General features: G+C 44.7%; 1 protein-coding gene across 2 annotated transcripts in view; it reads left to right on the forward strand.

The window, feature by feature from the left end:
- Positions 1-14,379, forward strand: part of LRRK2 (leucine rich repeat kinase 2) — an 83,441-nt gene that overhangs the window by 62,616 nt on the left and 6,446 nt on the right. Inside the window, exon 49 of one of the 2 annotated variants that reach the window (XR_003399826.1) lies at positions 1,369-2,009. Coding sequence is in view for 1 of the 2 variants with exons in the window: in XM_026862362.1 (XP_026718163.1) it covers positions 1,369-1,490 (122 nt within the window). In the remaining variant the exon portion in view is untranslated. Of the gene's footprint in view, positions 1-1,368; positions 2,421-14,379 lie in introns of those variants that run through there. The other variant, XM_026862362.1, reaches the window with a different exon arrangement.

Below are 14,379 nucleotides of genomic sequence, written 5' to 3' on the forward strand. Positions count from 1 at the left end.
AACAGCAGTGCTGCAGAAAAAGGGTTAAATTGATCACAAGCTGAACTGTGTCACGTGGCTTCAGAAGAGGCAAACACCATTCTCACACCAGTTGAAACGTGGTGGCTGTAAGACATGAGCTAATTCTTACACTCTGCTGAGTGCTGATATGGCCTCTGCTGGAGGAGTGTATAAGTTTGGGACACTGCTGAATGATCTGGACTATTAGGAATATTTACAATAGTCCAGAGGAGAGAAATGCAACCTGTGAGGAAACATTGCAGGAAGTTAAGTTGGTTAATATAAATAAAGCTTAGAGAGGATGTAATAATAAGCTTCAAATATGTAAATAAAGAGGAAGAGAATAGACTTCTATATATTCCCTGTGGGTAGGATGACAACTAACCATCTTCTGTTACATCAAGGGAGATTTAGGTCAGACATCAAGAAAAGCTTCCTGACAATTAGGATAGCAAAGTGCTGGAATAGCAAGATAGAAAATCTCCATCTTTTAGTTTTTCTAAGAACAGTTACAGTTGATGCTCTGACTGATGCCCATCTTCACCTTTATCTCATCCCAGTTTCAGTGACTCCTAAAAATGTGGTCATAGCAGTATAAAGTTAAGAGTGGCAAGTGTAGATGAGCTGACTGTTTGGACTAAAATAAGAATCAAACCTACAGCATTGTTTTTTATATTCTGATATAACCTGATTATTACCATAAGAACACCTACTGCATTTTTAGCCTTTTTATTGTATTTAAGAGTGCCATTAATTATACAGAGAGAAATCAGAGACTTCCAGAAACTTTGGGGCCTTAGTTTGTGAGCCCCTACTCATGCAGTGTTCTTAATTATACTATTCAACTAAATGCAATGTGAATTCTCCATGAAAAAATATTATTTGCATGAAGGGAGATTGAAGAAGTGACCTTTTCCCAGTATAGTCACTACCTTGTGAAATCAGTTTTCATTTTTAGTTTACAGTGAATGGGTTTGGAGTCTTGTAAGCATTCAGGGTATATCTGCTCAGGAATATAGAGATGAAATTTTATGCAGGCACCTTAGTACTAATATTAGCTGTAGCTCAGGTCAGTACCTTATGGCCCACAGGCAACAGAAATGGTTTTTCAACTGCTTTTAAATGGTATATTCTAAGTGTAAGAACTGGAATCCAAATCATCGTGCAAGTACAAACAGCTTGTAACCCATAACTGCATTACATCACACATAAAGTGTCATATAATTTGTCTTCCAGGTCCTAAGCATCATGCTTCATTGAGGCAATTTATGAGTAACTAAAATATACGCAGACAAGCAAAGCCACTTCTAACTATGCAATAATTCATCTCTGTTGCAGTTTTCAATTTTTTTCAATTTCTTTTTCCAGAATTACAGTCCTGCGTGTCAGTGTGGGACATTAACCTGCCCCATGAAGTGCAAAACCTGAAAAAACATATAGAAATGAGACAGGAACTAGCAGAAAAAATGAAGAGTGTTTCTTTGGACTGAAGTCCCCCTGCAAGTGCCATTCTCTTTTGTAGTCTTCCACCCTAAGGTACTGTGCAATATTTGCAATTCCTTCTTGCTGGGTCTTTAACTGAAAACTGAGAAGAAATTGCCATGAGAGAGGCGGTTGGTATTCATAGCATACCAAGAAAAGGATAAGTTATTTTTAATGTTTGAAAGGACAGAAAACTATGGAGAATTTTGGAATCTAAAGGGTTACAATGCATCTGTTGTTTACTTACAAAAAGTTCTGCTCTCAGCAACTATGGCTTAACTTCAGTATAACATTGTTCATCTGTTTTTTGATCCTGGTTAAATTGAGAATAAGCCAGGGGACTATAAATGACTCTTATTCTCTTCATTATCTCTACTGAGTTGACACTATAATAAGAAACAAGATTTAAGCCTCTGTGTGTTTATTGCAGTTTGCATGTATGAGTTTGCTCTGACACTTTAGTAAAAAGTCAGAGCTCATGACCCTGAGTATATGAAAGAAAACATTATATTTTATATAACAGAAGTGTTTAAAGGAACATATAATGACTATATTACTCCTTGAAAACAACAGGCAGGATAGTCTTTATTTCTTCCATGAATAACTGACTCTTTTTTGGTTATGATCAGAAAAAAAAAAAAGTGCTACATAATAAAATAGCTCAGAATTTAGAATCTAAATACACTGGCAGGCTTCTGCAAGGAGTTGTCCTCTTGCAGTACTGCAGTCTGCCTTGTTCTAGGAGATGTAGTCCCATCATTATGAATGTTACCATTCACATGGATCTGTTGTACAGCTCACTTGAAAAGCCATGCGAAAACACAGGGTGAAAGCTCTGAGCCAAATGCTGCTGCAACTTGTACCACAAAGAAAGAAGCATGTTGCTGTAGCCAGACTGCGAGTTCTTAGTCCAATTTGCCGGTTTGCTTATCCCAATCAAAAAAACCCAAAAACCCAAAAAAACTACCCTATTACTTTGATATTTCTAACATGTGAAGTTTCCACTTATTCTTGTTTTAATTTATATTATTTTGGAGGCAAGCAGGGGAACCTTGAGGAGTGTAAGACTTGGCTACCTCTTGCATATAACTACCAGAATTTGTTGCCATGCATCTTCATTCAGGAGATGCCTTTTGCTGCTCTCTGGCTCTAAATCCAAGCTGCTTCTTAAACCCTGCACTGGTCTGGTCTAAGTGCCTTCCATCAGAAGACAGATTTTTCTTTTTTTGATACCAAAAGAATCTAGTGTGCTCCTGAAATCTCAAGGAGTGGAGTATCCAGAGTCCTTCCTGAGTCTATGGAGCTGAACAAGGTTGAGCAACTGAAAAGTTCTCAATTCCATTTGTACAGTTTTGGAAAAATTACATACTAGGACAACAGCATTTATTGTGTCCAACTGTATCATTGTTCTGTTTTCTGCCATTTGTTCTGTGCGTGCTTGATTCCTTTCAGATATGCACCCCAGTTTTTAGTATTTTTGCAATCTGCATACTGAGAGTAATTTGCTATTTATATGGGATTTTATAATTTGGAAAATATATATTGTCTTATAATGAACACTTTTTAAAAAAATAGAATATATGTATTATGATTATGTTTATTTATAAGTCTTTTTGGATGTAAGCCTTAAACCTTTTTATTAAAACTGCTTTGTTAATAACATAGTCTACTTTCTGATAACTGAATTTCTAAGGAGGCTTTTTGTGCAGTTCTTGTGGAGCTTAATCCCTTACATCAGGATGATGCAAGATCCCAGTTCTGTGGGTTGTGTTGACACAGCTGCATTCCCACTTGTTCTGTCTCATCATGCAAGTCTTGAGCCCTTACTGTCCTCACAGTCATTAGTCACCTCTTCTGAGAGTCTCTGGAAAAAAATGAATCAGGCCTACATGCTGGGTATTACAGGGGTAGCAAAGAATGAAAGAGAAGCGGGTAGCAACAAAACCAAAGATGGGAGGTCATTACAAACCTGACTAAATCGGCCGCTGTTGAATTATCAGTGGTGAGAAGGTAAAATTCTGTAACAGTGGTAACCCACTCTGACTATTCAGCAATACAGCACTCATTGACATGGAGCATAGTGATCCAGCTGCATTCCCCCCCCCAAATACTTTTTAGTACTAGAAAAGATTTGGAGAAGATCTTGCATTAGTGCTTGTTATTCTTTGGCATTTGATAGAGTCTAAAAGTGCATCTCTGGCCAGCTGGAGCCCTATTCAGCTCATGCAGTGCAGCTGCCTGTCTGCCAAGCATGGCATTTCTTGGAGAGAATAGTGTCAGGGCATATCCTGTCAAATAAAGCAGACAGCCTGCAGCATCCATCCCTTTCCTGAGTGTGGGAAAGCTCTGGAAGGAGGTAGCTGCAAAATTGTTTGGCCAGGAGCTGGCAGGCAGTAAATGTGCAGGTCTGACTTAGAAGTGCTCAGGGCCTGGCATCCCCTTCCCAGCTGGGACGTGCCACCAAGGGGAAGAACAGCACTTCTATGTGACAACCATTTAAACCTGCACCGTAAGGAAACCTTTTCCCAGAAACATCGCTACTGACAAACTATAAGGAAAGAGAGAATAAAAATGCTCCATGAGGCCATGCTGCTTCTGGTTTTACTGGAGCTGTTTGTAAACCAGTAGGCTGTGGTCACGTAAGAGGACATGCTCTATCAGCTGTAATGCTTCCTTGTATGATTAGGATAACATCCAGCACCTGAAAACAAATGACCCTTACTTTAAAAAAAGAGGCACTTTTTTTTTTTCTTATGGGAAACAAGCAGTATGGTTTGGCTGTGATTTAACACCTGAGCTGGGACATGTCATTAACCCCATGCTCTTCAGAACTGTGCAGCTGAAGGATGCCAGGGTTGAGAACTAAAGACAAGGAGCCAAACAGTACAGAGGAAGCTGAATGCTTAATTAGATACTGATTTTTATTTTTTTTTAGAGTGCTATTAACTTTAATTAGGGTCATTCTTTTTAGTGGTTGCTTGCTCTGGCAAATTACATATTCAGATTCACCTGTACATTAATTTTAACCTTATTTCTTTTACAAGCAGTTTTTGGTTAATCCCACTGTAAACAAGTTACACAGCCTGATTTCATGTACTCTCTGTATTATATTCTGTCATTCCTCTTACTCTGACATGTCATAATTCCTCTTGCATCTCTTATTATTATTCTATTACTTCTTCATGCACCACTTTGGGGCAAAACTGGGATGTGTGATGGAGGGGAGAGAACAAGGCCTCAATGGGTGTGAGTCAATCCCCAAACATGGCCATTTGTCATCATTGCCACTTAATAACCATACTCATCTACCTGGAGCAAGCAAGAGAAATAATCCATTTGACAATTAACTCTTCAGATACCAGACCATGAGAAAGTAGTAGGGGAAAAGAGTGAGGCTCAGTGAATGAGAAAAAGACTATTACATTCATATTTTTTTATCAGTCTTTCATGTAGAAAAGTATATGAACAATTCCACTTCTCACTTTTTGACCTTCAAGTCATTCATTAAAAAAAAAAAATAAAATCAGCTACCATTGCCTGTCTTGAGAACCAAATTTTCTAATCAGAACTAGCATTTGTTCTGTTCTTCTACATGAATTAATTAGTGCATCTGTATTATAAACTCATCCCAGGGCTGTACTGACCGGCACGTTATCTTATATAAAACCTTTTTCACAGCTTTTGAACAGGTATAAATAGAAATTACATTTATTGGCTGGCCAGTATACCATTTTGTTAACTTCAAAAAAATTTTTTTGTTAGGTAGGCATGTATCTTTACAACAATTTAGTTTATAAATAGAGTGGCATAATCTTGAGAGCTGAGAATCATTGCATATTGTACTCTAAAATTCATTAATTTAAAAGGGAAAAAAAAACCCAAGATGTATTATTGTTGTATTACCAAAGGGAAACATGTTTACCAAAGATTTAGAAGCAAATGCAAGTAAAATTTCCAGCATACAGCTTCGAGGATGCTCTTTGCATATTAGAGAGCTGTGCAGGTACTGTATGAAGAGAGCAGTGCCTGTAGCTGTAGACACCTCAGACTTCTCAATACTTACGCTAGTTTCTGTTTGATTAACAGAATTATAAGAATGATCAAACTGTGAAACATTTATTGCCCTGCAGTGACCTTATGCTGACTGGTACCTACCCTTTACATGGCTTATTTGGACTGAGCAGTAAACTGGAATCTTTTTAAAGTTATTAAAAACTACAATACACCAATAGTTCTACTTCTAAAAATACAGTCATTTTTTAGAACTATCCTAATACAATTCTAGTAAAAACAAAATGAAAGTGAAAGCAAGCTAACGCCTTTTATTTTTTCCTTTTCTTCTGAATTGCTTTGCTTTTCTTGCTGCCTAACAAGACAGCAGGCAAGTACTGTCAGGTTTATTAAGCACTGGAGTCAATCCCTACAAAACCTGTCACTAATTAGTGAGAAGAGACTTAAAAATCAATGTTACATCTCTGGCGTATGTGATTATTTACTTCCACCGCAGCCCATTAGCGTCAATGACCTGAAAAGTTAAAGTGGATAGAAAAGGGGAAAGAAATTAAATTCTTCTTCTGTGGTAGGTAATTCCAGTGTTTTGTGTTTCCTGCACCATTTATTCTCTGCCTTTTGCCGTGCTTTTCCCGTGCCACCTCTTGGCGCTGCCTCCTGACAGCACGGCTGTGCCTGGGAGAGGGGCCCAGCTCTTTGCTGTGGGGGCTCTGACCCTGCTCCTGTCCAGCGGAAAAGCACTGAAACCACTGTGCAGTCTAGTGGAGGGGGAAAAAACAAAAAAAAAAAAAGGAAGAAAAGCTGAACATACGGCAGTGCTTAACAGCAGAGTCTGCTGCCAGCCCAGCCTGGCCTCCTTCTCACTGCAGGGGGCCAAGGCACCCCGCTTCGGTGCTGCCACTGCGACCCCACAAATCCCACCACTGCAGGCTGTCGCGGCAGGGAGGGCAGCACAGAAAACGTGACCACACAGCGCCTGGACAGGCCACGGCTCTCCCTTCCTTCTGAGAGACACCAAGGAGGTGAGGTGAGCACAGGGCTGGGGCTGTGTCCCAGACGGTGCTTCTGGTGAGGCAGCTCCAGCTTTCCTGCGCCATCACCACCCGCGGCACAAGCACCGCAGCCCAGGCCACAACTCCCACTGAGGAGCACCCCGAGGCCAGGCTTGCTCTGCACCATCTCTTTTCTGCATAGGCCTGTTTAGTCATGAGGCTGCAAGAGGTAAAAAATATTTCACAACGAGTTCCGCTTTCACGTCCTTTCTCAAGGGAAGGATGACCCATAACGAGTCACAGAGGGAAAGGAGAGGCCTTGGGCTCCCCCGTGGGCCCTGGGTCAGCCTGACATGGCCACAGGAGCACAGTGACTCAGCTTGCAGGATCACACACCTTCAGCATCCCGCCTCCTCCCTTGCTCCACATTTTGGCAGCTCCTGCAGAGGCCAACCTGCACAGGACCACTGGCCACAAGGACACAGCATGGTGGGACAGGCCTCTACCTTGTAGAGCAGAATTCATACAGCACCAACATAAACATGTGGCTCTTTGCACTGCAAATACATTAACTTTAGTTCATTGATGCTCAGTTCTACTTTTTCTTGCCTTGACATCTTGGTGATCACCTTGAAAACATCTGTTGTCTGCAAGGCAGCAAAAACCATCCTCCCCCACCCACTGGGCTCCCTGGCTCTGCAATTTGGACTTGAAACCGACTGAGCTAAGGCTGAGAATCAGAAACATTAGCTTTGCACCCTTACCATCACAGGTCACAATAAATAAATTTTTTAAAAAGCTAGAGAGCTGTGAGCCCATGGAAGAACAGCAGTATTTGCAGATCACAAAGCAGAGGCTGGGTGGGTTTGTTGCAGCAAAGATGTGGGCAGATAGAATGGCAGCTCTCCCATGCCATCCCCAGCACCGCCTGGCCCCGGCACAGCCCCCCTCCCCTGCTGCTGCTTGCTGACAAAGTCTGCAGCAGCCTGAAGAGCAAAAAAATGCGATCAGCTTTTCTCAGTAGAGGCCGTTCAGGGCTGATGGACGTCAAGCCCATCCACACACCCTGGTGCAGTAGGGTTTCTGGGGGTTGGCAAGACACAGGGCAGCCAAAACTAGCCAGTTCTGGAAACATCCATCCCCCAGCACCTTCCCCCCAAGGAGGTGCATCATGCTCTGAAACAACCCACCCTGCCCACAGCTGCCTGCACCTCCCTCCACCCCTCTCACCAGGGCTGGAAAGCAACAGGTCTGTGCACACCAGCCAGGAAGGTGCCATCAAATCCTGCTGGGTTTGGGTGAGACCTTACACAAACATATGGGGAAGCCACTTCTATGCACTAGCAATTGTCTTACATTACCATAAGCATTTCCTGATGAACACCCACATAAAACTGCATACATGAATTTTGCCATTTTGAAACCCACTGCTCTGAACAGTATTCTGCTGAGCTACGTCCACGGGTGGGCACAGCAAGAAGTTGGGCTGATGCTCTGGGATTTAACTAAGTGGGTGCTGCCCCAGGGTGCTCCATCTTCCAGGACTGAGGGAAGCCACTTCAGTTGTTGGGACAAGCCACCAGGGCTCAGACATACCCCCCAGCCCTCCTCTCTGCAGGGAAGCCATCCACGAAACAGGGCTGACACCTTCTCCACCCTGACCAGGCTTCTCTGAGTGCTGCTGACAAGACCAAAAGCCCTTGCCTCCACAGTGATACTGGCTTAAAAGAAAATATTCCCTCCCCCTCTCTGCATGCCTCCACCAACTGCTACTGTGGCAACTCTTTTGCATTAGCCTAATACTGTCAGGGTTAGGCAAAACTCAAAGGATGCTGTTAAATCGCATGCACACAAGTAAAGGTATAATGGATTTCCTATTACTCCAAAAAAGTTTAAAATTTAGAAATTCACTTTTCAAATTTTGAAGAAAAGTACCCCGCTAGAGCCCTCTGCTGAAGCAGAGCAACAGCAGCCCCTAATGGGTGGTGAGCTGGAGGCCCAGGCTGCCCTGCCCTGCTCCGCAGCCATGCTCAGTTTAAATGCCACAGTTGTTCATACTCACTTTTAATAACTAAGTACCAGCCAGGTAATTGAGCTTCAGTCAACAGCAATTTTCAAATATTATCCCTGTGTCAAAACTTACCTCCCCTCTTTTTTTTTTTTTTTCTCTCCTCCAAAATAATAACATGTACTTGGCACTCTGTAACTGGAAAATCTCATGGCAAAACATGCTCCCACATTGTAATTACAGGAAAGTTTGCAAGGAAAAAAACCCCAAAAACATTTAATTCCCTTGGTTTACAGCTATAACAGCAAAACCGAGGAAGGGACACAAACACCTGGGCTCTGCAGGGACTCAGAAGTAGCTGGTGCAGAGCAATCAGTCCTGCTGGGAGAGTCTGAAATCCCCACTGCTGAAGCTTGGGGAGGGGCGTGGGGGTGGAATCAGTATTCAGTATCTGCAGCTCCAATGAAACCAGTGCCAGACACACAGGGCCCCCAGTGAGGGTCCTGTGTTCCATTCCATCCATGGGGCTACCTGAGGAATGGCTTTTGGGCTTGGTACTGGCAGGGGAGCACAGTGCCCTGTCACAGAGGAGGCACACTGTGACACTTCCAGTCCATGCTGGCACACAGAGGCATGGGCATGGCAGCCTGGAGGAGCTCTGTTCATCCCGAGCCTGCCCAGCATCGGACTCTGAGCATTTCTATTTATATACACACAAAGAAAGAAAACAAACAAAGCACAATGAGATTTTGCTTGAATCCTGGTATGTCAAAGCCAGGGAGAGGCTCTCATTCACATAGTGTGCCTTCAGAGCTCCCCTGCAGAAAGCTCACTGCAATACAACCACCCAGCATGGGTTTCTACTTTCATGAATTTATGGGCCAGAGACCCCCAAAAACTGAGCAGCTCAAATAGACTGAAGCAGCCATAATCTGTGGCACGAGAGCATGGCTGGAGAGGAACCAAGTGGGGAGCAGCAATGCCACTCACCCTGGCTCAGCTCCCTCTTCCACTCTGAGGGCACACAGGATGCCCACCCTTTCCACAATCTGTGCTTCCCCATCACAGCTTTGGGCAACCAGCTGTGCACAGCTGCACACCCCTGGACACCGCCCTCAGCCTCTGTACAGCCCCCCAGCACCCTTACGCCTGCAGCGGGCTCAGAGGCCCTGCCCACGGCCAGTGCTGCCAGGCACCACCAAGCAGGACTCATACGGTTAAAAGACTCAGAGCAGATAATTACACCTTAGGTGAAGTTTTGACACAGCCAGGTTTCCACTCATTGTTGTCCTTGGCAGTGTTTTTAATCCAAGACCTTGGAAGAGGGCCAGCAGAAGAGAAGCATCGTGTACCACGCACGTGGGATAAATCAGCATCACACCACCCAATTCAGCTGCATGGACCCCATGCCACAGACAGGGCTCTGGCCAAGCACAGCCAGCAGGATGTGGTGCCAGAGGCACGGAGCTTGACCTCCTCCTGCCCGGGAGGCAGCTAAGCAGGAAAGAGATTGACTTCTGAATTTGACTCTTGGTGGAAGACAACCCTCTGTTGCAGCTATGTAGCAGTGTTTATAAAACCATCTATTTCCAAATCCATGTAATTTCTACAGTTTTTCCATGAGATGGGAGCAGGAACAACACTATTCACCACTGCAGACTAAGCACCCACACTGGCTGACATACCTCCTGTCTCCATTTTCCTGTAGTGACACAAAAAACTGGTACAAGTGCTACTGTGGATTACAAAACCAGCAACCTTCCTGGGGATGCAACATGGGAATGGGAATTCTGGTGGAAGTACTCAAAATAGGTTGAAAATCCTGCCAAACACCTTTGGCTTACAGCCTCTGCTCCAGCTGCCTAGGGTACTGTGGGGACAGCCTCCCTATTACCAGAACCTCAGCAGAGACAAGGTGAGGGGGCAAGAGGAGACTCTTGCTCCCAGATCCCTGGGCAGAAGTGAAACACACAAGTCCCATGCACCCTCTTACTCAGCTCCCCCCAAAAATCAAACATTTCTTGTATGAATAAGCTACCACCTGTCAAAGTACTCAGCGTTACTGCCCCATCCTCAGGGCAGCCCACACTGTGCTGAGGGGAACAGGAGCGTAGCTGTCAAAGTGGTGACTGTGACTGGCCCAGGAGATGCTCTTGCATTTCTTGAATGCCTGTCTATTCTTGCAGGAGCCTGCTGGAGAGGGCAAAAAATAAAATCCCCCAAATGTCATGCTCTTGCACAGCAACATCTCAACTGATGTTTATGCAATTCAAAGGTTCAGCTGCAGGTATCACCGGACAGGCAGCAATATGCTGCACATGGTATTGGTACTCAGCGTGCATGTGTCAGATGGGGAAAAACCTCCAGAGCTCTCAATGCACCTAGTGATAAACACGTGGCTACAAAGTCTGGGTCTTGCCCATCTATGGTGACCCAGATCCACAAGTGTGGATCAAAAAAGGCTACTGGGCCGTGGAGTGGTAAGAGGTAAACGACTTTGCATTTTAACTCTACTTTACAGTCCCCATATACAGAGCACTTGGAGGGAGGACACAAAAATTTAAATTATACCTCTTGCAGATGAAGGCAATCCAATAGGTTTTTCAGTGGGAATAAATCACAGTTTCTTCTGGCCATGTCCAGTTTCACAGCAGTGAACCTACCAGCCAGCAACAAGTGACCTCTGCAGCAGCTGATTGATACAAAGTAGTTGTGGATAGCAGGCTCAAAACAGAAGCACTCAAAGCAGAAAGGCAGCATCACATTACTGCCCTGGAAGTTAAGCAGAAAGGCAGAAGCAAGAGGAACTGGGCACCTTAAGATGCACCCTCATCTCCTCACCCCGAAAGGAGGAGACCCCCCCTCTGCCAGGGGATGGCTGGTGGGTTACAGCACTGCTCTGCATGCACCTGCCACATGTCTCTGCGGCACTTGCCCAGGCTCAGGCGAAAGCGGTTACTGGGGAAGGTGCCGTGTGCTGACAGCGAGTGCCACCTCCCTCAGCAAAACAGTCCTCGTGTAATGGCTGGAAAGGGAAATCTCTGCTTATCAAAGCAGTCAAATGTATGCAATCAGGAGCTCAGTGTTACCACCTGAGAGTACCTTGGCACTCAGAAAACTCATCTGGAAGACACGAAGAGGTGACACTGCCTTGTTCCTGGGCCAGCAGTGACCAGAAGTGGTTTGGAAAGGACACTTAAGCCATGGCAGAAAGGAAAGATGAAGCACTTCACATCAGTGTAACTAAACTGGCTGAAACACAGGTCAGTGCTCTAGCAAGGCGTGTAAGGGCAGGTGGACAGACCTACAACACCAAACCTTTGCCAGTGCACCAAAAGCAGCAGGCAGAGACCCTTAAGTCTTCTTGAAGCATTAACTGTATGTTAACTGCATATGCAGGCAAGGGTATTTTCTCTAAACAGACCACCTCCAAGGCCAAATACTAGAGATGATTTGCATTAACTGAGTACTGGTAGGAAAAAAAGTGTCTGTATGAGAAGTAACTTTGCAGCTAAGCACCAATCTGAGTAAGCGATGTGTATAGTAGATGTATCCTCCCACACCCCCACCTTCTGGGGTGCCTTTTAAAAACAGATGGACATCTTTGCAAGTATCCCCAAACAAGCTGTTCTCATTTCCCATCTTCTCAGAAAAAAAAAAGCTGTGGTGCTTGGTTACCTCTGAAGAAATAGAAAGCAAGGGGATTTTAGTATCATCAATGCTACCAGAGATGTGATCAAGGTGATCACACCCTTCCTGCTTCAATGTCACTGCATCAGTAACACGCTGTACAAGACATCCTTAGTACCCAATCTCACTGAAACCTAGACAGCAAAATGACAAGGCAAAAGCTGCCTCCCTGACCTTGGTTTTGTCTGTACAGTTAATCACAGCAGCATTCATACCAAATATATATCTCCCTCTGACTGTTCCTAAGCAACCATGCCGACTGCTTAGAGCTGTTTGTCAAATCTGTCCCTGAAAAGCTTAAGAGAATCTTGGGCAGGGTAAGGCACAGGAGGCAGAGTCTTCGCCCAGTTTCAGACAGGACCAGCTCCACCAGCACATCTCCCTGTCCTGCCATGGACCACCCCACGGACAAACAGGTGCCCAGGGCACAGCCAGCAGCTGCAGAGAAAGGCCAGGCACTGCACCCACAGCCCAGGTCCCCACCAGGGAGCTTCTGGGAGGGAAAAGAGCTGAATTTTCTTTCAAATTACTCACCTGCTTCTAGGATGAGAACTTCCAGAGAGCAAAGAGCAGCTTGGGTTTGCTTTTTTAAAGAAAGTCTGCTATGTCAGTTAACCCAATCCCTCTCCTGCTACAGACATGTGCATTCCTTCCCCATCTCCCTGCCACTGAGAGCCCCAAAACATCTGCTAGAAAAGTCATGGAAGAAGAATGAAAAGAGTCTGAAGCAGGGAAACTTCCATTCATATGCTCACTTCACTCTCTACCTGTGGTCTGTCTTGCAACAGGCACCAATACACACACCAGAGGCAGTAAGAGAGCAACAGGTGGCACAAAGTCAGCAGCCACAACAGAGTAGGATCTGTCACAGCCCGACTTCCACAGCCTTCCCCATCAGGCTGTTCAGCTACATCCACCACAGCACATCACATGTGACTCGAGCACAGCACATCACATCACTCAGCTAAAAGACAGCATTATTATAAATTTACTCCTTACATCAGCTCATTATCAATTCCCTCCCCAGGAATTCTCTCACAATTGTGGGTTTTAAGCATATCTTCATTTTTTTACCCTGCTAGCTTGCTTGCGCTATCTCCTCTGTAGAACAGGTACCTGCCCTGCACAGCCTTGCCCACCCCCTGAAACATCTCATCCCATCTTTTGGCCTATTATAAAGCAACCAAGTGCCCTTACTGAACTACTGCAGCTGCCAGGGCTGGCTACATCCTCACCTTTTTCTTTCTCCAATTAGAAATCTTTTGCAAAATACATCCAGAAACACAGCAGTGAAGTGTGTCACCTTAACTCAGAGATTTTACAGCAACTTCTCGTTAAAGCTGTGCAATTCTGGTTTGCAGGCGACAGGGCTGAAGGTGCTCTGTCCTGTTAAAAACCCAGCCCAGTGTTTCCTCTTGAGCTGTAAAAACAAGAGTTACTTGAGAAATATCCACTCTCATCCCCTCCCCACCTCTTGGGGCTGGCACCAATTTTCCATGACACTGGAGTGCAGCTCGAGGGACTCGGGAAACACCCACATCCAGGCACAGCACACCAAGGTCTTGGGGACAGTCAAGGCGACCGTACTCCTGTTAACACAACCTACGCTCCACAAGAGCAGAGCAGCAGCAGAGAAAAACCCAAACTATGCCAGTTGGAAGCAGGGAAAACTCTGTCCAGAGAGACTGCTGAGGGGGACAAGGGAGCCAGAGCAGTCTGCAAATGGTGCACTATGGATGCACCTTATGAAGGTTAAAAATGTCTCCCCATGTTCTCTCTCTTCAACATCATGCGAGAGCTAAAGATAAAAATACATAATTTTGACCATCCTTCCTGACCCAGAAAATAGTATTTTTCCATCTACCATCCTCTCTGACAGAAAACAGAGATCACATCAACACCAGGGTTTCCACTTCCATTGGGACACCCATTCCTTTCATTTCTCCATACTGCACTCACTTTTACACAACACAAATACACATGACCAAAAACTCACTGCAATAAACTATTTTCCCTGGAACACCCTTGCATAAGCTGATCCAGCTAGTGACAACGTGTGGTACTAGCTGTAACAACCAAACCCTGTGTGGAGAGAAAGCAAACTCTGCAGCACCACAGGCTCAACTCATCCTATATTGAAACCACAATGCAGCATCTCACATCTGGAAGATGATTCCAATTTTTCTTCCATTAGCC

The sequence above is a fragment of the Athene cunicularia genome, assembly GCF_003259725.1.
Source record: "Athene cunicularia isolate RWA chromosome 1 unlocalized genomic scaffold, athCun1 chr1_part2, whole genome shotgun sequence".
Classification (NCBI taxonomy): domain Eukaryota; kingdom Metazoa; phylum Chordata; class Aves; order Strigiformes; family Strigidae; genus Athene; species Athene cunicularia.